Genomic DNA, 26,563 nt, shown 5'->3' with positions numbered 1-26,563 from the left:
ATTTTAATTGCTCACTAACGGCTCTTGCTGAAGATATAATATTTTCCTTAACACTGTCCTTGAAATTCTTGCCCGACCCCCAGTCCTGTAGTATTGAGGCAGCAAAATTTGATGCAGCAGGCACAAGATATTTTCTGGCAAGGGGTAGTGCAGAACGAAATAGCCCAGCAAACCAGCTACCAAGAGCATAGCCAGACATTGTAGTACGCCCCTTGTAATAGTCCAATCCATTGCCCATTTGACGTGGACTCAGAGCACCAACATAGCAATCGATATCAGGACAGATAAATGGAATTATTCTATTGTTCATTTTAGGTGGTGTTGGTGACGTCGACGATGGGTCGAAAATGACATTTAATCACTGCTAAGCCTTTTGTCATTGCTAGAGGATCACCCAGTTCCCTTCTTAGTGTTAACTGACAGAGTTCCAAATACGAAGTTTTTACAGGAAGATGCTTTATATTATAGTGATGAACAAGTTCATGAGTCGTTTTTTGTTCAACAACACGTAGGAAGGGTACATTTTAATTACCGAATCTCAACGACTCAACAAAGGATGCAAAAAGAAATACGCAAGGGTCCGAGGTAAAACCATGTGGATAATTAGCAAAAATAACTTAATTCATTATGTAAATAATGATAGCAATTTCTCCATTGATCATATTCTTTTTAAAGCAAATGATGTCTCTGAGATTGTCGCTAAGAATAATTATGTCGGTGTCAACAGGTGAGGTAATGTAAATCCTACAGTGTTCCATTGAATCATTAAATTGGAATGAACATTTCCTTAGATATGACACTTTTCTCTTGATTGTACAATACAAATCTGTAATATTATCGTATTCAATATATTACAATTTAACATGTGGATATTCGCTAGATTTAAGTGCTTCAACCCATTCATAGTCGACAAAGAGTGACCAATCGAATGGTATAACTTTTATATCTTACACACGATCCTTTCTCAGGATGTCATAGGTATTTTTGAGAATACAGTCGACAAGAGCCACTTCATACGCACCGTCAAATTTGATGGTGGGGGAGAGTTTCGTCCGAAAATCACTTGTCTTATTCAAATCATTGTAGAGAGGATTGGAGACGTTGGTCTTAAATGATATATAAAGATCATTGGGCATTGTCAATATCTTCAACACCGATCCAAGAATCAAAATCAGAGTTGTATCCTAGCCACCGAGCAGGTAACAAGTATTTCTCACCACTGCGAGTACGAGTCTAATATGTTTTCAATGTGATAGATTTAATTATTATTTTTAACTTTTTGTAGTTATCAGTCATAAGATCCACCGATACTCTTTTCATTTTTGGTATTGCACAAACGATAAACTGAGGGCTTAGTTTACGAAGTTATCGCAACCATAAAACGTTATTTGGGCCCCAAGCAATTCTCCTGGTCAAAAGAATTAGCTTTCCACTAAATTATAACAGTACCACTGACAATTAAGACATTTTTTTTATTTTATGGAGATTCATTTTAATACCTAATTAGAAAGATGGAAATTACGTCTAGTTAAGAATGATAGACTTCCGTTGGGGATTAACTTGATAAGGATCTATGATGATGATCAGTAAAAATTAACATGATTTTATATAAATCATGAATAAAATCCGATGTGATTTTAAACGTGCAATATCTTCAAATTGTAAGCCGAATATTTCTTATCAATCGCTCGGCCAATGCAGCCTTTATAGGACTATGAACATGGTAGAGCAGTGTATTATATTTCACTAGTACTTTTGCAACATGGGGGTTAATAAATTCACTACTGCGATCCGTTTGAATTTTTGTATACGAATCCTGTTCGAGAATACTTTCTAGAGCCTGAGCAACTTCAACCCCTCTCTTTGATTGCAATGGAATTGCATATGCATAACGACTATAAACACTAATTGCAAGTAGAATGTACTTGTACGGTGTATTGTGACGTTGTTGAATCTCATCTAGAGTCAGGAGATCTGCTTGCATTATATGCAATGGGAAAAAGGCTTTAGTTTTTCGATAATGATTAACACGAAGCCTATTATTTCTATGTAGAGTGCAACTTGATTCATTTTGTAGCCTTGTACACTTTTAGTGTGAACACCAGTGACTTTGGAAAGAGTGGTGGGGGAACTTAAACTTCCCACTTCACCAATATTTTCATAAACACCTTTCAAAACTTCAACCATTTTAAACCTAAATACGTTGTGTAACTTCCGCTACCCTGTTGTATACTAGTTGTGGTTGGTGATGGGGTGATGATGACTTGATACGTTTTCGCTTTTGTCTAGCTTTCCATGATGTGCTCCTACTCGCCACCATTGTCAAGTTTTCACTAGGTGTGCTAGTATTTTCCAAGATTGATTTAAAATCATCTTCTTCTTCTTCTTCTTCTTCTTCTTCCTCTTCATATTTTAATGGTGTTGTTGTTGATGCATGTTCATTTAATTTTTTTATAATTTGTCTATTTCTAATAAGAATTTTTTGGAAGTTTAATGTATTTAGAAAGTTATACAGATGAGCGTCAAATGATAATAGTCCTTTACAATTTGTAACCATATCATAGATTAAATCAAGTAGATTATAGTTCTTGCCCTGAATTATAATCCCTTTCCCATTGCCATCAACTTGAATATGATCTTAACACTTTCCATGAGATAAGTTAGAAGTCGTTTAATTTTTTCACAGTATGAGTGGGGCAATAGATCTACAATTTCAAAGACAAATTAATACAATTCATCCTTCTTTAATTATTTTCCAGCAGCAGAATCCTGAGATGATTCTTTTTTGTGATCAATACCACTAGCCTTCTTACGATAGGGCTTATGTTTGTCCACTCGGCGAAGTGCATCTTGAAGTAAACTAAGTTTTTTATCGTTTTGAATATTCGTAAACTCAAGGAATTTATTCAGATTCCCTTCAATGTGTTATGTGTAAGAAAGAGCGAGCTTCATGAGCTTAAGTACATAGTGCTTTGCCATTCTCTAGAGAAAACTGTTTGAAGGTCCTGTATGTCTCTGCAACCAGAGTTAGAAAAAGCTACCGCCCGCCTGAGTAAGACGTTTATTTTTAAAAATATTTACATTGTTTCAATTTGCCCCATTTAGTAAAAATGAAAAATGTTTCTTTTTCTTTTTTTTAAAAAAATATTGTACTTTTAAAATGACATCGATCAAAATTAAACAAAGATAGTATATTATATTAATTAAATCATCTTCAATACCTTGTTTGAGTATGACTTTCCTAAGCAAGGGTTTTGAAGTGCTTAGAACTGAAAATAAATGTCTATTTTCATGTAGTTACTTCAATGTCACGATAACAACCAATAACCTTTTGTACTGTTCAAGGGGAGATATACTGTAATTTAATCGTCAAAAATATCTGTGACTACACGCAGATCCTCGGTTGTGTTTTGATTAAGATCCAATAGGATATAGCCGTAGGGTTTATTAATTGCCTGAATGTATGCTGAGAGTAGAAATTTAGGGGCACCGGGGTATATTTGTTTATGGAGAGTTATTAGCGAGCTAGAATCAAAAAAGCCGTTCTGGCTAAGTGGACGCGCGCTGGGCTGAGAATCCGTGAATTCGGGTTCGATCCCTGGTGTGGTCAGTTTCTTAGTTTGGGACGCGGGTCAGTGGTGTGACCCTGTAAGCTTAGCCAGAGTCAACCCAGCTCTAAATGGGTACCTGGAGAAATCTGGGGAAGGTAAAACAGGAAGGGTTTGCGAAAGCATAGGTTGGCTGGCCCCCAGCCCCCCATTGCACTTCCTGGCTGAAGGGCCACGAAACGGAGATCAGCACCGCCGGTTTGGACCTTAAGGGTCTAGTGCCGCATCCTTTACCTTTACCTTTTAGAATCACGAACAACTCTGTAGATAATATAGTAGGTGCAATTCAAAGCAAGTGTTTACATACATTTTCTCTGATGAAAGAGATTGTGTAGAACCAGAGTAACGAAAATTTGTTCATCATGAGAGCGAACAGTGAACAGTTGTAGCATTTCCTGGGAATATTATTCAATAGATTCAGCCAGATCATCAATGATCAACCAAGATTTTTACTGAATTCGGCTGAAAACATCAAATCCTGGCGTAAAATGTGTCTGCACCAATCTTGTCAAGCCAAACGTATGTATTTTATCATATGTCTCTTGCCTAATGCTGTAACAGTAGTAGATTTTTTTCGGCTTCTTAATATACATTTTGTCACAATTTTTAATTATTTTAGTTAGTAGTGTTGTTTTGCCTGACACTGACGGTCCACACAGAAACGATATGAATGGTGTTTTAAATTGATGCATGTTCCCTTCAACAGTTGCCTTAGACAACTAACGGTAGACTATGGTTTTCTAATGACTAAATAATTTTTCTATTATTAGTACGTTCAAGAATAATGAGAAGAAGGATATGAAAAAAGAATCATATTTTATTTTATTATACATAAAAAAGTAACAACACTAAAAAAATACTACATTGAATAAAGCACATTAAACATGAAAAAAATACACTTTTTTTAATTTCTAATAAAAAATACAACATTTACATAGGCACTAGAAAAAACGCTTTAATAAATATACTTTTTTTTATTTATTTATTTATAAAAAAATACAACATTTAAAGAATAATGCACTTAAAATAATAATATCACTTTTATTTACAGCATTTTAAATGGGTCCCCCCGGGGGCGGCCCGGCGGGCCGGGAAGCGGGGCCCGCTGCAGCGGGCCGGGGGCTGGCATTAAATAGTGGGAATTGATCTGCCTTGCAAACACACACACACACACACATACACACACAAATTGAAAATTGTTTGTGAAAAAAAAGAAGAATTTAAAACACCCATTACCCAAAAACACCCTCCCACCCAATTTGTACTTTTTTTTAAATGAATTTAAGTTAATTTTTCGAGACCGAGTTGTTTTCTGTACTCTATACATTCAAATCGGTCTGAGATTAAATAGTGACCGTGTGGTAGTACCTTCACACCATCCTCCAGTACATAGACTTTGTCCGATATGGCCGACATGGCGTTTTTCTCAACTCTAACTGTGTAGTTTTTAAATTGTAAAGAGCGAATCGCCATGGCTTTCGCTCTTAGGACTAAACAACGTTCCACACAGTTTCTATACACACTCATGTCGAAATTATTTTTTACAAAGTGTGTAGGTACCCCCTTGCAAACTTGTTTGATATCCTTGTTGTGCGTTTCCACACAGTATACCTTCGGTCCAGGAAACACACCACTGGATGTCAGAACACTGCCTGTTTCAGATTTTAACATTAACAATTGATTTGGGGCCTGGCGTTTCACTAGCTCTGGATAGAGAGAATTATCCCACTTGCTGCTGTTTACTCGTGAGTTAGTTTACTCACTATTTTTATTATGGTGAAATAAGCTTTTACCGTTGAATTTTAAAGATAAGAAATCGGTGTTCCTGCTATACACATGAATGTATCCCTCAATTGACCACATTAACTTGCATACAGTATAATAAAACTACAACATGAGTTTCTTAGATATTTCAGTTATTGCATTCCCGCCTGCAATATTTTTATTTAAAACAATGTTTCTTTTGTTGCGGTGTAGGAGCACCATATCAGAGTCTATGATTTTGAGCAATGTGAAGTTTGGATCGGCAATGATTCGAGCCCAATCCTTGGGATTGGTTATAATGTCAAATCGACTAGTGTTTCATATGCTTTCACAAATTTTACATAGAATTGAGTTCAAAATAAGTTTATAGACTTCTTTTTAAGCTTTTGTTCTCGCCTGTGAATGTTTACTCACAAAGGCGTCAATAAACATTTTCATGTAGGGCTTCTTAATGAATTGGAGGGCTCTATAAATTTGTGACCTTGAAATCATTGGACACCATCTATCTCAATAGCACTTGATGAACAACGATATTCTGTTTCGGGTAGAGGTCGGCAATTAGTTTTTGTTTTGAAAGCATCCAGTGCATACTCCCATCCTCTACTAAAGATAAATTGTAGGGGCTCAGAGAGTCCCTATCCACCGGTCTATTTATGCACGGAAAAACAAAGTCTTTTATCGAGTCATGGATTTCCATGGGTATTTCACCGTCAATTTCAAAAAACCATCCCTGTGCCCCATTCTCCTCAACACTAGCAATGTCGGGGAAAAGCGAAGCAAACGGATTTTCCAGCCAGTTATAATTTCCATTCGGCTAAAAGTAGTGAGAAATTGTCGATGGGTAATGAGAATTCATATCCAAAAAAACTGCGTCCGACTTTTCATCGATGTGCTGTCCGGTCGGATCAATTTTCATGATACGATCCCCGTGAAAAACCCACCCCTCATTGATCTCTGTACAAACAGATGCTGATCCACATTGGTGATCAGACCTATTTCTTCTTTGCTGATTTTAAGTATCAAGTCCATCACCAGATGAGGAGTGGAAAAATAATAACCTAAATCCAACCCAAATTCCCCATAGATTTTATCCGTATTTGTGCACACAATGTCCAGAAGAGTGAGTACGTCACTAGCCAAGTATAGTTTACAATAATTCCACCCTTTTTTACATCCGCCCTTTGCCCAAACGCTCTTAGCAAATTCGTAGTTGCTAGTGGTGCATTCACTCAGTAAGAGAATTGTAAAAAGCTTCAATGGGCGGTAGTGACACCTCATCTAGCCTCGAGCCAGAGTTGTAATAATCATATGGATATATACCCGTACACGTTAATAAATCATACATTGCATCATCAGGGAAGCGCTGTTTGAGGAGGGGGAAGCTGTCAAAATTGTCACTTTCCTGTACCTGAATCAATTGACTTAAAGATTTGGGGAAGAAGCTGAAAGAGTCTAAAAAACGGATTTTATTCAGGCACGTGTTACCCTTGTCAACTGTTTTCAACATGAACTCTAGCAGCAGTAGCTTCTACGATGGTTTGGGTATGATATTATATGGAAAAGGACCATATATCCATGCGTCATCTACAACTCCACCCTTGGCAATGCGGGCCAACGCCGGTAAAACAAACTTTAAGTCGTAATTGGAATTGCGTATAAAAACAGGTACGAAATGTTGCTGTCTAACATTTAAATTGCACGACTGATGTGATCCCCCCCTCAAGTTGCTCCCACCCGAGATAATTTCCTGCCAAAAATGATCATGGTCGATCACCTTCTTCTTCCCCCAATTCCCAACACCATCATCAAATTCCCCCTTGCAAACCCATCATAATTTACGATTTTTAATGGCCAATCTGTCATCTGGTGATAGGAGCATAGGATAGTTTGTGTAACGAAGGCGTGAAATCGCACCGTTCGCTGTATTGATTAGACTGACCAATGCCGAGCGCATGCAGTCTTCACCGTCACCCAACATCTCAACTACATCCAGCACTTGCATGGTATTATTGAAATCTCGTTGCGCGTGAGCGTAAGAGATCCCTATGGCTTGATGTATTTTAACACGATTTGAATTTGACGTATCGTAGACGTCTGTGAGTTTCGCTTCGCAGTCTAAAGCGATATTATTGCTCTGCAGGAGTGTGTTTTAGAAAATTCTTAAAACGTAAGATCGCTCTATCTCCGCTTAGCGTCTCCACAACCTGGTATCTATGACATTTACAGTGTGCCATGTGATGGTTTAAATTTAAATCAGTCCAAAATCTTCAGAGGCATGTTGGACACTAATAACGTACACCCCCACATTTTTTACCCTCACATAAAACCCTACTAATATCAGTAATTGGACTGAAATGACCAATTGAATCGGGGTCTATGGGTGGGGTGTATAGAAGCCACACCCAATGTTCCACTGATTCAATTGAAGGAGCCCTCACTGGAAATAATACGCCCTTCTTATCGGAACGGTGACTTTCCTCAAATTCGGTTTTATACTGTAACATCGTGACACCAATCTTTAAATATGCATTAGCCCGCTCGAAAATATCTATTCCTTTTAGTGTCACGGGAAATTGACCATTTAAACAATTAAAATCTACTATTGGGAACTTTGAACCCTCCCTACCATTAACTGCCAATTCATCCACCTTTTTCTTAGAGGCATTTTTTTGAAGGGGTCTGTATGCAGCAATTAAAAATGCATGCTTGAAACACTGTAGCCTCGTATCGAAACAGATTCGTTGTATCCCCCTACATCCTTCTTAATCTGAATGATATTTTAATTCAATACCCTTCGGCCCACTCCCCCTCTTAAAATAAAATTCTTTTGAAATCTACAAATATTAACATTTAAACTTTCAATATATAAAACCACCGACCCACTACCCCCCTCGTTATAATTTTCCCACTTGGTTTGAATGCTATTAACCCAATTTAGAAAAACCTCCTCATAATTTGATAAATGCGGGCGGATTGCCAACATCTCTGTGTGCAAGTATTTCGAATACACCTCACCCGCATTTTCATTTACAAATAATATTTTTAGTGCTATTGAAGCTTTTAAACTGACCCCCATCCCCCACACCCCCATCTGTTGTTCAAGAATGTCTCGAATCTTATTAGTATATAAATGTGTAATGGCCTGGGGATCTTTTATTATATCCCCCGACACTAGAGAGTTAAAGGGGTCACCGAATTTGGCGCTGTAGACCTTTGTGTGGTGCAAGGCAGAGTTGGAAAGAAAAAAATCTGGAAGAGGGGGTACTTGTGTTGTTGCTGTATCATTACTACTACTACTACTACTACTACTGGCTGTAACGTTAACCGGAATGGTGAGGGGTGACATAGAATTGTCAATAGCACCACCCCCAGTCTGTTCAATTGCAATGGATGGAGATGGCATGAAGTCCTCCAAGTCAGTTAGTATGTATTCCAAGGTGTTTGGGGATAGCTGATCAAGCCAGCCTGTATTGTCCTGTGACGGAATTTCTTTATGAGGACCCGGTGCAGATGCACTACTAATATCGCCTAAATGCTCTCGCATAAATCTGTCTGTCCATTCCGGGTCCTCCATCATGTCAATGTCACAAGTTAAATCGTCTAGGCTGGCCATGTCCCCAAAACAATCATTTAGAAAAGCCCCATACAATTCCATATTGTCTAGAACTAATGTAGGTTCATCTCTAAACTCCATTGGTGGTGCTAGAAATGGTTCAGGTCCACTAAATGTTGATGTTTCATGACCCAATGAAAATTGTGCTGCTATTTCATTAAGCTATAGAGAAAAGGTTTATTTTCTATGTGAAATAACCATTATTTTATAAAGTTTAAAAAAAATGTTCATTTTTCCAGCCCACCCACAAAACTCAATTCATCCTAGCATTTTTTAAACTAAATACTTACCTCAAGGCCCCCCGCCCCCCAGAAAGCGCAGAAAGACGCAATACCCCTATTTATGCTGAAGCATTTTTAGTCGTATGTTTACCAGGATATTGAATAAGTGCCATTTTTCCACACCACCCACAAAACACAATTCCTACTAGAATTTTACAAACTAAATACTTACCTCCATTTCCCTCCCCAGAAAGTTCAGAAAGATGCAATACCCCTATTTATGGTGAAGTCTTTTTTAGTCTGTTGTTTACCAGAATGTTAAATAAGAACTATTTTTCACACCACCCCCAAAAGTCACTTCTCCCTAGCATTTTGTAAACTATGTACTTGCCCCCATTCCCCTCCCCAGGAAGTTCATAAAGACGCAATGCCCCTATTTCTGCTGAAGCATTTCTAGTCGTATGTTTACCAGGATATTGAATAAGTGCCATTTTTCACACCACCCACAAAACTCAATTCTTCCTAACATTTTTAAAACTAAATAATCAGGTATGAGGTAGAGGTACAATACCTATATTTCCAAATTCAGACTGCACTTGTACGCCTGAAGCCCCTGGCAAAGCATGAAGAGGGATTCCCTCACAATCTTGAGTAGACAAGACTGATGCATTATGAGAAGCCATCCAGTCGCTCTTGAATTTTCTGCCAGGTTGCATAGAAGTTTGTGTTGAGCTGGTACTGGAATGAGATGGTTCTGGCTGGTCCAGAGAACTTGTGAGAGAGCTAGTATATCTGATGATGGAAGGCCTTGCTGCTTGTATTAATATGACATTGTTTCTTTATGCTCCCAATTCGGGGAGAAAGTACTTGCATAGATCCACCTCCCCCTTAAAAAAGAAGAAAAATTTTGTAAGTAAATGATAACTTCTCTTTTACAGATAAATTGCCCTCTAAAGTTGATTCTGATGTTTATAGTGCCATATCTATTAGTGCTTTAGAAATATTTAAAAAAGCTTCTAAAGTATAATTTTGGATAATTTGAGTTTGGGGGGAAGGGGGATTTCAAAAACATCTTCCCATAACATGAATTATCCTCTAAAGTTGATTCTGATATTTGTAGCACTATATCTATTAGTAATGTAGAAATACTAAAAAAATATTCTATATTAAACTCTTTGAAAATTTTGAGTTTAGGGTGAAGGGGGATTTCAAAAAACACCTCCCCGTAATATAATTCACCTTCTAAAGGCGTCTCTTTTATTTGTAACGCTCTGTGTTTTAGCGCTTTAGAAATATTTAAAAAAAAGCTTTTAAAGTAAAATTTTGAGTTTGGGGGGAAGGGGGATTTCAAAAACATCTTCCCATAGCATAATTTGTCCTCTAAAGTTGATTCTGATGTTTGTAGCGCTCTATGTCTTAGCGCTTTAGAAGTATTTAAAAAAAGGTTCTAAAGTAAAATTTTGGAAAATTTTGAGTTTGGGGGGGGGGTGGAATGAGGGATTTCAAAAACATCTTTCCATGATATAAATTACCCCCTAAAGTCAATTCTGAGTTTAGTGTAGCTTTCTTTAATTAACGATTTTAATATCAATTTTTAGTATACCATAACGCTAGACCCCATTTTAAATTAACAACATTGTTCAAACATAACTTATTCATCGCATTTCAAAGGCTTTACTTACGTTTAATTTGACCATAAAAAGAATCTATTTTTAAAGGAAACCTGTGCCGCTATCCTTAAACATGTGGTATTAATAATTTCAGATAATACACATGTAAAAGGTTGTTTGGAAATTGTCACTCTTGCTAACAGGATTAGACACAGATGCTCTTAGGGCGGAAACTCTATTTTTGATAATGGGAAAAGTAATATTTTGAACGAAATAACTTTTTCTAAAAAATGAAGCTCGTAAACAGAGCAGGGTTGGATGCATTGTATTTTCATAATAGAAAAAAGAGCGTAATTTACGTTTTCTACTGACTCTCATCTTCATATTTTAGGGTTTGTATTGTTGGGGGGAGGGGGGCTATACCCCTGAATTTGAATTTACTAGTGGAGTGGTAAAATGATTTTATTTGGAAATAAATTAAGAAATGTACTAAGCTGTACTCACATTATAAATTGATGTATCCATAACTTCAATGTCAATAGTATTTAGTTTACTATCCATGATATTTTAAATCATTATGAAAATTTAATCGTAAGGTATGAGCATTTTATACAAAATCTCAAGGACGAATAAAAATCACGCCTTTTATTTATAACCAATTACCGATCAAGTTATCGTATATTAAGCAACCTCCGCTATATCAGATTGAACCCTTAAAAAACGAATGTTACCTCAAATAACAGTCTGGTTGAGTTACATAATTTGGACTATACTCACAAATCATGTGTGACCAGTGTATAGGTTGCCAGCTTTTTTTAAAAAAAAATGTCCACGTGAAGCTATGCTGCACATTCTTGTGCAATTCATATCAATAACAAAAAAACAGTCTGATTATCTTATACACCCTTGACTATAGTTTCAAAACATGCTTGGCCACTTTGTAGGTTAAGGATTGGTCGCTTTTTACAATGCGTATGTCAAACGACACTGCATATTCTTGTGCATGCTAGAGATGAGACAAATTATGCAAGCACGGTTCAAAAGTACCGTTCAAAAGTACTGTTCAAATATATAGATGGATTACAACTAATAAAAAAACGAGTTTTTTGGTAACTGATAGTAAGGAACGACGTTAAAACTTGAAACGAACAGAAATTATTCCGTATGTGAAAGGGCTGTCCCCTTCTCAACGCCTCGCTCTTTACGCTAAAGTTTTTTATTGTTTAAAAAATAGACTTGTGAGAAAGTTAAACTTTAACGTAAAGAGCGAGGCGTCGAGGAGGGGACAGCCCCTTTCATATACGGAATAATTTCTGTTCGTTTTAAGTTGTAACGTCGTTCCTTACTTTAATTTTGGAATGTTTTTGAATTAATGCAGGTTTTTATATTGGCTCATCGTACATGAATAATTAAAACAAAATTTGCATATTAATTTTACTTTTATATGGTTAAATGGCTTTCTCGAAACTTGTCTAATTTTATTTACTAACGTTTTTATTATGAATAAAAATGCGTGATTTACGAATTAACTTGCGTAACGAACTTCTATATTCATATATTTTTAATACGTATACTAGGGGCTCTCCCCCTGGTCAATACCTCGCTCGTTAAGTTAAAGTTCGAATTTTGTTCCAACTCTTTACAAATAACTCCTTAATCACAAAAGCCGTTATTTAGAACAAATAGCTCTTATGAAAGTACTAAGAAATATTTGGCTTAAATAGTGAGGTACTGACTTGGGGGCGAACCCAATTATGCACGTAATATTTTCTGTTTGCTTCAAATTTTGATGTTTCTCCTTCTTTCAGTTGGAAAACTTGTTTTTTTATATTTAATTTCTAATATTTTTAAAATAATGCTGGGAAATCTAGCACCCCCTTTATAGCAATGTCCTTTCCCCCATGAAAACTTCCTGTATGGAAAGATCCTCCCACATAACCTCCGACCCACCCACCTGCCTACTACCAGCAAAAATCTCCCCCTGAAAACGTCTGTATACTTCCCACTAACCAATGCTATATGTTAACATTGGGTAAAGTTCATTCAACCATGCCCCCTGGACTTTTTGGGATTAAGTCATCCTAAAGGACATAGTTATCGTATTTCCAACCATGCTGAACAAAATGGCTATTTCAAAATTTTGATCAGGTTACTTTGGGAAAAAATGAGCGTGGGATAGGGCCTAGGTGCCCTTTATTTTTTGGTCACTAAAAAAGGGCATTAGAACATTTAATTTGCGTTCCAATGAGTCCTCCCACGATATTTTAGGACCACTGGAACGATACGATCATCCCTGGGAACAAAACAACAACAAAAAAAAACAAATAAACACGCATCCTTGATCTTTCTTCTGGCAAAAAATGCAAAATTCCACATTTTGGTAGATAGGAGCTTGAAACCTCTACAACAGAGTTCTCTGATACGTTGAATATGAGGGTGTGATTTTCATTAAGGTTCTATAATTTTTAGGGGGTCTTTCCCGTTTTTTTCAAAAATCAGCCACTTTATCAGGCGCGTAACTTTTAATGGGTAAAACTAAACTTGATGAAAGTTATCTATTTGAAATCAGCATTAAAATTTGATTCTTTTGATGTGTCTATTGGTATCAAAAACCCGTTTTTTAGAGTTTCGGTTACCATTGAGTAGGGTCGATCCTTACTTACAGTTCGTTCCCACGAACTGTTTGATCAATCAAAGCAGCATGTATTTTTTTTTAATTTGCAAACATATATATTCTATATAAAAAAGTTTTCTTATTTTCTTTTGTAAAAAAAACTTCAATTTTTTTTTTAATTTATCATCAATTTGTTTTACTCTGAGTTTTTTGCTCCATACACAACAAATATTTCTATCATGCATATAACACAGCTATTTAATTACTACAATGTAAGAAAGTTTTCGCCAAAAATCGGCAGTGACTCATTTTTTGCTAGTTAATAAAATTCGTTTGACGAATTCTCAATTTCTTACTCTTTCCAAAGAAATTAACCGAAGAATAAGAATTCAAGGATGCAACTATTTCTTCTGTGTTTTTTTTTCTTTGATGTATTTTCCTTCACTCTTGTGAAATGTATTTAGTTACTTCAGCAAACCTGTATGTAATGACCTATTTTAGAGCTATGGATGGACAACTACCCTTATAAGATCATCATCGGATTCAATTGCACCTGAACTGGAGCGAATCTATTCGAATCTTGACGTCTTTTATGGTAATAATAAGCTGATAAATACCAATGAAAGGACAATAGAAGAACTTTTCTTGCAACTGGTAATATGCTTTTGCTTGTGTGACCTCTACTGAATAATTAGAAAGATATGAGCTTTTATTTTTATGTTATTTTAATTTGGTTTGTATGCGCTCCTTTTTGAATACGGAAGTACCTGGGCCAGATCCTTTGTAGCCCTCTCGTGTAACTATAAAATGCAGTCAAGGGGTTTTATTGCTTATGACTGTGGTTATATTCCGATTATAAAGTTTTAATTGCCCTTTCGAACATTGATTAAATTTTTCTTTTCAGTATATAGTCTTCGGAGTATGTTTCTTTATAGATTAATCATTATTTCTCATTTACAATTACAGAAAAGTGACAACTCTGTCTGACAGGCAATTGATTGTTTGTTTATTTTTCAGACTCATTAACGTCATTATTTCCTGTCTTTATTCTTCTTAAATCTTAACCATGTTTTTAATATCCTACCACAATTAAATATGCTAAGTAAAACGTTTAACTAAGATAATTAGTTTCTATTGTCTATGCAATCTCTATCTACTTTTTACTTTGGAATTAATTTAAAAAACTTTTACTATTTGTATGCTGGAAAAAAAATTTTCAGCAATTTGTAACAACATACACTCTTTTAAAAATCTGGACACAAATAGTACTGTTTAAATTAATTTCATTCCTCCTCTAGTTGACCTGAAATGAAAAACTTGATATCATTCGCAAAAAAAACTGTCTACTTTCTTCGATAGCTTGGATACACTTACGCTATTGTGATTTGGTTAAATTTTAAGAGCAGAAATGGGAGGATTGGCTTGGGAGGGTGGGAGTGGAAGGGGGATTAGTTGCCCTCAAATCACTTTCGACTATTAAAAAGGGCATCAGCCCTTTCTATTTTCAATTGATTGAGTCATTCTCGAAGTTCCCACGACAACTCCTTTGATGCGAAGTGTTTTGATACAGGAAGTATCCCTGGTCTAATCAGCAACAACAATAAAAAATGATACATTATACACACTTCGATCTTTACTATAAAAATGTCAAGCCTTCCAATCACTTTCAACTATTTAAAAGGGCACTATGCCTTTCGATTTCCAATCGGATGAGCCCTTTTGAAAACGACAACGCCTTCTGTAAGCACCTTATATGCCCCTAGGGTATAAATTACAACCCTCACCCTAAGGTCTGTTAGGGTGGTTGTCATCCTTTAAGGCCGAATTTCAAAAACTTTCAACCACGTTAAACAACATAGCTATCTCAAAATTTTGATCGGATGTGTTTGGGGAAATGGTGGGTGTGAGAGGGGTGGTAGTGGCTATTCAATATGGCCCTAACCCTTTCATTTTCAAATAAATGAGCCCTTTTGAAGTTTCTAAGACAAAACTTTCAATAAAAATGTAATATGCCCCCAGGGCATAACTAACAACCCTTGCCCTAAGTGCTGGGGGATGTCATTCTCAAAGACCTAATTTCCAGAACTTTCTACTACATTGAACAAAATGGCTATCTGAAAATTTTGATTCGATGTGTTTGGAGGAATGGTGGGCGTGAGAGGGGGGTTAGTTACCCTCCAATCACTTTTGACTATTACAAAATGTACTAACCCTCTCAATTTCAAATTGAATGAGCCTCTTTTTTAGTTTTAAGACAATTCAATCTATAAAAACCTTATATGTCCCCAGGGCAGAACTTACAACCTTTGCCCTTGGGGCTCTGGGGGGTTTGTCATTCTTAAATATATGATTTCTAGAACTTTTAACTACGTTGAACAAAATGGCTAACTCTAAACTCTGATTGAATGTTTTGCGAAAATGGTGGGCGTAAGAGGGGGGTTAATTACTCTCCACTCACTTTCGACTATTAAAAAGGGCAATTTTAATTTCCGATCAAATGAACCCTTTTTGAAATTTCTATAATAACTTTCCACATAAACGTTATGTGTCCCTAGGGTATAACTTACAACCATTGCAATGAGGGCTTTGAGCAGGGTATCATCCTAAAAGACCTAATTTCAAGAACTTTCAACTACGTTGAACAAAATGGATATCTCAAAATTTTGATTGGCGTTAGTCGCTATCCAATCATTTTCAACTATTAATAAAAAAGGCACAAGCCCTTTCAATTTCCAACTGAATGAGCCCTTTTAAAGTTTTTACGCTTGCAATAAAAACCTTATACGCCCCCAAGGTATAACTTACAACTCTTGCCCTGAGGGCTGTAGGGGGGGGGGGGCTGTCAGCCTTAAAGCCCTAATTTCCAAAAATTTCAAATACGTTGAATAAAATGGCTATCTAAAATATTGATTGGGTGTGTTTGGAGAAAATATGGGCGTGAGAGTGGGGTTAGCTGCCTTCAAATCACTTTCGACTATTAAAAAGGGCACTATCCCTTTGAATTTTCAATCGAATGAGCCCTTTTTAAAATTTCAATGACAAAGACTTCAATAAAAACCTTATATATCCCCAGGGCTTAACTTTTAACCCTTGCCCTGAAGACTGGGGGGAATGTCCGGCTCAAAGGTATAATATCCTAAACTTTGAACTGCGTGGAAGAAAATGGCTGTCTCAAAATTTGTATTGGATATGTTTGGAGAAATGGTGGGCGTTGAAAGGATGTTAGTTGTTTTCCAATCACTTTCAACTATTAAAAAGGGCACTAGCCATTTCAATTTCGAATCGAATGAGCTTTTTTTTAAGTTTCTCCGACGACGCGTGCAGTAAAATTTTTATTTGCCCCCAGGGCATAACTTATAACCCTTTCTCTGATGGCTGTTGGGGAGTGTCCTCCTCAAAAATATAATTTCTATCTAGAAATCCACAACACGGAACAAAATGGCTATCTAAAAATTGTGATTGGATGTGTTTGAGGAAAACATGGTCGAGAAAGGAGGGCTAGTTGACCTCAAATCACTTTCGACTATTAAAAATGGCACTAAACCTTTGAATGTCCAATTGAATGAGGCCTTTTTCAAGTTTCTACGTTAAAGATTTCAATAAAAACTTATATGCCCCCAGGGCATAACTTATAACCCCTGCTCTGGAGACCGTGAGGGGGTTGTCCTGCTCAAAGGTATAATTTCCTGAACTTTAACTGCGTGGAACAAAATGGCTATTTTTTTCAATTTTGATTGGATGTGTTTGGGGAAATGGTGGGATGTGTTTGGGGAAATGTCTAATTGAATGAGCCCTTTTTGAAGTTTCTAAGACAAAGTTTTCTATAAAGACTTTATATGCCCCCAGGGCATAACTTACAATCCTTGTCCTGAGGGATGAGGGGGTTCTTATCATCAAAGACCAAATTTCCAGAACTTTTGACTACGTTGAACAAAATGGTTATCTCAAAATTTTGATTGGATGTGTTTGGGGAAAAGGTGGGCATGACAGGAGGGTTAGTCAGTGTCTAATCACTTTTAAGGTTCAATAGACATTTAAAACCTCGAGGCCATTGTAAGAGGTAAATGAATAGCGGCATATCAGATACTTTGAAGTACCTGGCGCCGTGAATATTGGAATAAAAAAAAACAAAAAAACTTTCAACTATTAAAAAAAGCACTAGCACTTGGAATTTCCATTCGAATGAGCCTGTTTTGAAGTTTCTATGCCAACGCCTTCTATAAAAACCTTATATGCCCCCCAAAAACATATTTTCTATCTGAAAATCAACTACGCTGAACAAAATGTCTATCTCAAAATTTTGATTGGATGTGGGGTAATGATGGTGGAAGGGAGGCTAGTTGCCCTCCAATCACTTTTGACTATTAAGACGGGTAATAGCCCTTTGAATTTCCAATCGAATGAGCCTTTTTTGAAGTTTCTACGACAACGATTTCTTTAAGAACCTTATATGCCCCCAGGGCATAACTTACAACCCTTGGCCCGAGGGTTGTGGGGGAGTGTCCTTCTCAAAAAGATCTTTTTTATCTGAAAATCAACTACGCTAAACAAAATGGCTATGTTAAAATTTTAATTAGATGTGTTTGAGGGAATGATGGGCATGGGGGGAGCTAGTTGCCCTCCAATCACTTTCGACTATTAAAAAGTCACTAGCCCTTTAAATTTCCAATCGAGTGAGTGTTTTTCGCAGTTTCTACGACAACGTCTCCTATTAAACCTTATATGCCCCCAGGGCATAACTTAAAACCCTTGCCCAGAGGGTTGTTGGGGAGTGTCTTCCTCAAAAAAGTATTTTCTATTTGGAAATCAACTACGCTGAACAAATTGAATATCTCAAAATTTTGATTGGATGTGTTTGGGGGAATGATGAGCGTGGGGGTGCTAGCTACCCTCCAATCACTTTTGACTATTAAAAAGGGCACTAGCCACTCCAATTTCCAATCCATTGACCCCTTTTCGAACTTTCTACAACTCCTTTGATACGAAGTGCCCGGGTGTGGAGAAAAAAAAACATTGTGCCCACATCGTTTTTTACTTAGGCAGCGCTAGCGCGCTGCCTATGATTAAATACACTTATTCACAATTTTATTGGGGAAAATTGCATTCTCTACTTTCTTGTCTAGTCAAACGTTTCACTAAGAAGTTAGTATCTATCGTTTATACAACCTGTTTACTTTTTACTTTAGAATTAGACACCCTTATTCTCAACTTTGCTGGGGAGAGTAGTATTGGCTTCTTTTTAATCTAGTATTCTGTCGGCTGCTACAAATAAGTCTAGACGTTTTTCTAATACGAATCAGTAATTTTGGCTTTGTTGCTTATTTATTTGAAATTATCCCTTCGAATAAGTTTTTCTCAGACAGCATATTTACTAAATTACGGCTTAATTTTCAACCATAATCTAGCAGTGGGGTTCAAAACTTCTATGTTTTCTAAAATCCAGAATATTATTTGCATTTTACTGAAAGCATATATCAGCATATGCATAATATCAGCATATGCATATTAAACTGACAATGCACATTCATTTGGATTTTTTTCAGTAGAGTGCAAATTATATCTTTCTTTTAGAAAATATAAGGCTTTTGAACCCTACTCATGCTAGTTTCTGCTCTTTTTTAGTTTGACTCGGTTATTTATTGTAAGTTCAGTTCTTTTTTGGTTTCATTTATTTATTGATGCTGATGTGTGGTTTTGTATGCTTGGTAGACTATTTGTTTCTTTTTTTTTGTTTATTTTTGGTTAACTAGAGTTCTTTACTTATTTTTGAAAAACTTATTTTGTTGAAAGTTTTTTTTTTAATTTATTATAGAACAGAATGATGGGTTATGTCATCATTTTGAGAAATGTATTTTTGTATACGTTTTTTGCCTAAACATTCAAGTTCCAACTTTTTTGCCAATAAGCTTCAAGTTCTAGACGGCTTCACCGAACAATTGAAGTTTTGAACTTCACGGTAATGTGGAGCTAAATACTGACGTAAATTTGGTTTTAGTCGAAAATGAAAATTTGAATTTTGAGGTTATCCGAGGAAATTTGTAAAGACAGCCTGTAGGTCAAGGGTTATAGGAGATATAAAAAAAAATTAAGCATACACTTTTAGAGGCCTATACTAGGAACAAAATAAGATATCACACCACAAAATTAGAGTGCTGCAATCATAAACAAAAATATCCTGTAGGCGTTTATATGTATAAAAGGAGTGCTTTTTGCTTTAGCGAGGTCTGGCGGTTATATCCAGCTGTGTCACCACGGTTATTCAAACTCAGCGTGGTCAATATTGTTGGAAACCAATACTAAATATACTGTCTTTCTGATAACCAGGTTGTAATAAGGGTCATGCGCCCAAGCTAAACTTTTTATATGACACTATCCTTAAACCTTAGAGTTGTTTTTAGTTTTTTTTTCTACTTATTTGATAATCCATAGATTAGGCCACATAGATCTTTAGATTTACATGCAACGTAGGATTGCTAGCATCCACTGGACACCCAAATGAATTCTTTTTCCAGGGAGAACAAGACCTTTTAAATGTTATGCATCACTATATTGCCGGTGCAGAATTTGGAAATAATGAAGAAAATCAAATTCAAATCAAAGCTTTTTTTAACGGACAGCCATTCCACGCCCCAAGTCTTAGCTTGAATCTTGTACATAACGCATTGCTGCAATATTTTACCAATAGTAGCATGAATTTCAAAATAGTGAACGCCCCACTTCCGTTGGATGAAAGATCGTTGGTAAGAGCCTAATGTCTATTTCTTCAGTCATTTCAGCGTAATCCTAGACACATTCTTCCTGAATATAAAATAACTTTGCTGGTATGTTGGCAAAGATATGCGAATGCTAAAAAAGCTCTATTTTACATTATTTATGTTTTTATATTTCTATTTTTCTCTCTATTTTACATTCAACACCCCAAGAGGTTGGTTTTGAAATTAACTTTCATATTAAAGCAAATAGTGATAATAAAGCTAAACTCTATATATATATATATATATATATATATATATATATATATATATATATATATATATATATATATATATATATATATATATATATATATATATATATATATATATATATATATATATATATATATATATATATATATATTATATATATATATATATATATATATATATATATATATATATATATATATATATATATATATATATATATATATATATATATATTTTTATATTTATATATATATATATATATATATATATATATATATATATATATATTTCTGAATATATTTTTCTGAATTTTGTTCCCGTTACATATTACCCTTCCTATTGTTAACGATGTCCTCATCGTTGTATTTACTACTTCTCCTTTATTTTCGGAATTTTGATTTCATTTGGTTATTATTAATTCAAAAATTTAATGTTAATATTTTTATTAACTCATTTCTATTAAGACGTAAAGTTTTTATATTCCTAATTGCGTTATATGATTATATTTATGAAAACATCACTTAAAGTTCGATCACTGATTAACTCTCTTTGGCGAAAGGGCTAAAGAGTTTTTCTACTGATTATGATCTAATTATTGTTTTCCTCTGCCTCATGCTGAAAATACCTTAATCTGATATGCTAATAATTCTACATGATTTAATTCTCTTGTTTCTGATGCTACAGTTACTCTACTACCTGATGTGATACTGATATTGAAATTACACGTTCACTACTTCTAATTCTACATAATATTTCCACCTGATGCTTTACTGATACAATAAGCTACTGACTTTTAAGAGCGGCTTTTTGCATCTAGCTTGTAGCAAAAAGATATATATGAATTAAAAAAACTTGCAGAAGAAAAAAAGCAACGAATTTGATACATTGAGAGATTTAAACTTGATGTCCGGGAGTAACACGGGAATAATGTCACTTGCATTTGCTTCATTTGTTTCGAAAGATGTTTCTTAACACTCTTGAAAGTTACATGGTTGATACATAAGATTTCACACTCATTATCCTACATGTCTATAATACTCACATACGTTGTCACTTTATTTTGGGCTTCTTATAAATTTATGTTTGAAACGGCTAATTGTTCATGGTTTGTCTTCTTAGTTTTCCATTTGTGGCACTTCATACTTGGTGTAAAATTTAAAATGCTTATAAATACGACTTCCCGGTTAAGTTTGTCCATACTTGGGTTTTCAAATCATGTACAAGAGGCGGTTTTATAGAATATAACGCCCATTGTCTGCGGGTGGATTGGAACTTAATTTAATAGTCTATTTCCATATCCTGTCGTTGATATGTTTACAAGGTACATATCGGTTGAGGGCTTAATCACAGGGGATATCTATGTTAATAGCTGGGCTGGGTATCTCTTCTGAGCACTTTATCCTTGGGAAAATCTGATACGCATACAGTTTATGTTTCCCATAAATTGTTTCACGTTTGGCTCTTCTTTTTGAACGATGGTCTGTGTTACGACATCTTAAGGCAATTACGACTGGGTCGAAACTCGATTTTAGGGTTTTGGTTTGACATATTGTCTTTTGATTTGTGATTCAAGATACACAATCGATGAGGGATTAATCACTGGGATTGCAATATTAATAGTTGGGTTGGGTTTCCTTTCTGGTGTCTTTATTCTGGGAAAGATTCAACACCTACAGTATGTTTCCCACAGAATTGTTCATGTTTGACTCTTCTTTTCCTGGAGGATGGGCTGTATTGCGACATCTAATAATAATTACGGTAGGGTCAAAAGTTGATTTTTGAGTCTTGTTTTAACATATTGTCTCTGATCCGTGATTTATGAGACGTAATTATTGAGGGATTTATCTTCGGGATTATTTTTGGTCCTTAGGATTTAATGTTTTGGACCTTGCCGTCTAAGGATAGTTATCGACGGATGTTATGCAGTTTTGCGACATGCTGGTCGGGGTGGTTTTCTAGATAATCATCGATGGATATATATATATATATATATATATATATATATATATATATATATATATATATATATATATATAATATATATATATATGAGTTATTCTGTTCGACGATATTGTTTGAGGTAGTGTTACCTGGTACTAGAATTTGGTAACTGCGATTGTCATCATCATATTGTCTTCATAAATTTATTTGGTGAGTACTTATCGTTGGTTGACGAATGATGAAAGTAGATGCTACTAGGTTGTATCTTTGTTGCGTGCTTGTATACCATGATTGAATTTCCATTGATTTACTCCGCTTCCTAGAATATAAATACCTAGGCAGAATCATATGCTCTTTGCAATCATCTAGGTTAAAACACATAGGGCAATAGTAAAGAATTTATAAGATATTATACAGGGACTATTATTTGAAGCAATAGTCGTGATTAATTATGCTAACTATAACAGATTAATCAGAGCAATGGTAAATTTAAAGATGAAAAAAATTAAAGCGATTCTCATTTTTATAGCATATTGCAGCAATACTGGATTACTGTGATGCAGGCTTAGTAATCCTAAAAAAATGATTAAGTCCAAGGAAAAATAACGCAATATGAGAATTTCGAGAATAATACGTATATATATTTTCAGAACATGTTTTAGCTTTTAACTTGTTTTAAACGTTCCTCAACACTCAACCAGCTTTGCATTCAATTTTCAACGATCCAATTAAACTAATTTTCAACTAACTAATTGAACATGAGGTAGGTCACATGGTTTAATGAGAGATCTTAATGAACTATAAATTTTTAAGCTTTTATTGTTTATCACGTCCAGGCCGCTTATGAAATGCATACTCATCGTCATAGTTGCATGGGCTCACGCAAATAATAATCAGAGAGCTTGGGCTGGACATGGCATGAATGAGGACCTCTATTCCCCTTCGTTTGATAATGTTCTCCGTTTTTTTGGCTTAAGGGTTATGAGGGAGTTCTGGGTTTAGGTTCCGCATCTCACTCGACTCGATATGATCTGTTTTTACTGTTTCTCTACGTTTTCTAATATTTTTTTCATAATTCAGGGTTAATAACATTCTTATAGTCAGAGAAATCATGAACACGAAACCTATTGTCAGGAGCATGTTCCACCAAAAATTTGTTGAAAAAGCCCGTATCTACTTTCTACGTATGTCAATCTTTGGTCTTCATTAGTGAATAGGGGAATTTGGAAGTCTAAAGCTTCTCTTATTTTTGTAAGCGGTAAAGTTCCCTTGACATTCTCTATTTTTGGCCATGTTGAAGCTTTTACTTCCTTGTTATTAATATTTGGAATGGTGTACGATAGATTGACTGGTTTGAAATTGATTACCTTAGGGCTTATTATATTCTTGCTTGTAGTTATCAATGGTGTTTGTACTGTGGCTTCTTTGGTTACTAGTCGACACCCCTGTCTTATGGTTATTGTTCCCACATCTTGTAGTAGTAATTTGGTTCTGTAACTTGGATCAATTCTTTCTGTGTTATTATAACATAATATTGTACCGACTGTTTCATTCGGAACAGAAAATAGTCACATATCATTTCTATGATGAATGAACATTTCTTGTTTTGTACTTCCTACAAACGCTTCGCACGAATTGGGAATTTATTTCTGTTGGGTTTCTTTTAAAAATATATTTCACATGCAGAATCCAGATTTCATGTTGTAAATAGGCCGGGTTCGCTGACATACTAGATTTTTAAATGCTACACATTCCTTAAGGTTCTGTGGGCTAGCCAAGGCATATTTCCTTCTATCTTGATCGACTAGCAACTATTCCGCTTCGGTTTTGATAGTCATAAATGAATTGATTTCGCCTATTTTGGCTGGAAACGTAGAAATTTTATATAATTCATATATGGGTTGTTGATTTATTAATAGCATTGTTACCACTGCAAATAGTCGCTCAACTATCTCCTTTATGTGAACCCTCAGCCTTTTGCAATAGTAGAATAGGTATACTACTTCTGGTTCTGTGGGCAGATGTAGACCGAATATTAGATGTGTTTTCATTTCGTCCATGATACTTTTTAGGTTGGAAGCATCTACCCGGTCGTAGGATAAGGCTCCTCCAGTAAGGGTAAGTAACGTGAATTCAAATCTGGTTGCATCAGTTGCTAGGTTGAGCAACGACATTGTCACTATGTCGAGTGACACCATGGGGAGGCACGAATCTGATATCACACGATCCACCTCGTTCTTCAAGTAATTCATTATGTTTACTGTCTTTGAAATTTTCTTTGAAATTGCCTCGATTTTGTCTCTCTGATAATTGGCTATGCTGGCTTCTATTTTTTGGATATGTAAGGTCACGCTTATAACGTTATTTAGTTTTCTTACGTTTTCCCTTAGGACACCTAGGTCTTTTTCTGTTTTTAGTCCAAATAAGCGGGAATCCAATTCTGCTACTATTGGAATTAGACATGTAGACCTGCGGAATTTGCTTTTTTCGAAAAAATTCCTCGTTGATTCTCGTGGTACTTTGTATTAATTTCTTTATTTCTGTATTGAACAATTTGAATAATGCTTGTGGTCTCTGCCTACACAATACTAAGAAGGACTGGTGAATCGATACTCTTAGGGCGTTTTTCTTATTTAGTTCCGGTAATTATTCATCATAGACTTTGGCTGGCTCGTCGGCCATGGCTAGTCTGGCACATGTATATTTACCGTCAAAAGTCCAACATTTTTTGGGTACGTTTTTTTCTATTTTCAGAGTTTTTCTTTTTGCTTTTGGTATTTTAGCCTTGAACTAATATGGTTTGCTTCTCAGTATGCTAAAAATCCCAAAAATCATTGGGATTTTTGCTCTTGGTTGTATAAAAACTTTGCCGACGGAGTAGGTATGCGTAAAGTTTTGTCCTGTAGACCATTTCCATTTTGTGAATGTCGTTGGTTTCAGATAGGTCAGAGTTATTAATTTTCTTTGTGATTGACTGTCAGGTTTGATTAGTTTTGGAATTGTATTTGTTGTGATTTCCGATAATGAGGATTGTATTTCTTTGGCTCGTGACTCAGGTATGGGTGTGGTTGTCGTGATATCTTTCTTTCCTTAGTAAGGCTCGTATCCTTTTTTCCTATCGGTGATGCTTTCTTAGTAACGTTTCTCTTGGTATGCTCTTGCCATAGTTGTTTAAGGTATGTCCATATGCGTGGGAATTTATTTAACATGGCGTAATTTCCATCATAGAGTTTGTTTATACTGGAAGTGGTTACGAAAGAGCTTGTGGTGGATTTTAACGTAGTAAGTTCACTTATTGAATCATCCATTTTACTTAATGCTCTTCTTCTTCGGCTTTCTCTGTTGTTGGTTCCTAGAGCCTAATCAATTTCTTCCGTTTTCTTGTCAAGGTCATCTATTATGAATTTTGATTTTAGTTTAGGATTAATGGGGGGTAGATCTGCTTTAATTTCCTTGTTATGCATGTCTTTGGTTGATTGCAGGTTCTTGTCCGATTTTAGGAATTGAAATATAGAGTCCTTCAGTTCATTAGTATTTTTTTCTTGCCTCATTATTTGTTAGAACAAGGTTTCGAATGGTTTGGGATACAGTTTCATAAATATTTTCCAGACATTATGAGTTGCAAGCAACGAATTCTTGTGTTTGAAGATTATTCCATGTTTTACAGTATCTTGGGCTACGGCGTGAACAATAAAGATTGTCATTCAATTTGTTAACCGCATCTCTGTTAGTTCTAGAATTAGTTCAATATTAATTATAATATGGATAAAATTTTGTTTTTTATGACTGGTAATCGAACGAGGATTTAGATTATTATTACATGAGTTACCTGACTCGATCGGGGAAATCGACAAAGTGAAATTAAAGTTTCAGGTGTCCGTATTAATTAATTACACACGGACCACGTACGACGGATTGTTTAGTTGGAGAGGATGATTATTTTGGGTGGCTTTATTCAAAATGAATGTCACGTTTAACTTCAGGGGTGCGCCGTCTGACTTTGATTTATGCCGCACAAAATTATTTCAACAGGGAAGGTATTACTAATTTGTGATTGTATTTAATTTTGATTCATTTGTTTTTATTCTTTTAAAGATAATTTCTTTTCTATTCATACTATATTTTACGCTTTTTCAATTTATGGATACTGTTTATAATATCTTGTTTCTTGGAGTGGGTCATGTTGACCTTGCTATTTTACGCAGTTTTGATTTCCCTCAATCT

General features: G+C 35.4%; 1 protein-coding gene across 1 annotated transcript in view; it reads left to right on the top strand.

The window, feature by feature from the left end:
• Positions 1-26,563, top strand: part of LOC148947023 (phospholipid-transporting ATPase ABCA3-like) — a 513,909-nt gene that overhangs the window by 345,536 nt on the left and 141,810 nt on the right. The window contains exons 20-21 of the mRNA XM_089096491.1: positions 13,932-14,084; positions 19,943-20,170. Of these exons, the coding sequence (XP_088952617.1) occupies positions 13,932-14,084; positions 19,943-20,170 (381 nt within the window). The remainder of the gene's footprint in view (positions 1-13,931; positions 14,085-19,942; positions 20,171-26,563) is intronic.

This window comes from Artemia sp. Qi Xiang Cuo, chromosome 11 (genome assembly GCF_049724085.1).
Source record: "Artemia sp. Qi Xiang Cuo chromosome 11, ASM4972408v1, whole genome shotgun sequence".
Taxonomy (NCBI): domain Eukaryota; kingdom Metazoa; phylum Arthropoda; class Branchiopoda; order Anostraca; family Artemiidae; genus Artemia; species Artemia sp. Qi Xiang Cuo.
This window is presented reverse-complemented; position numbering and strand designations above follow the sequence as displayed.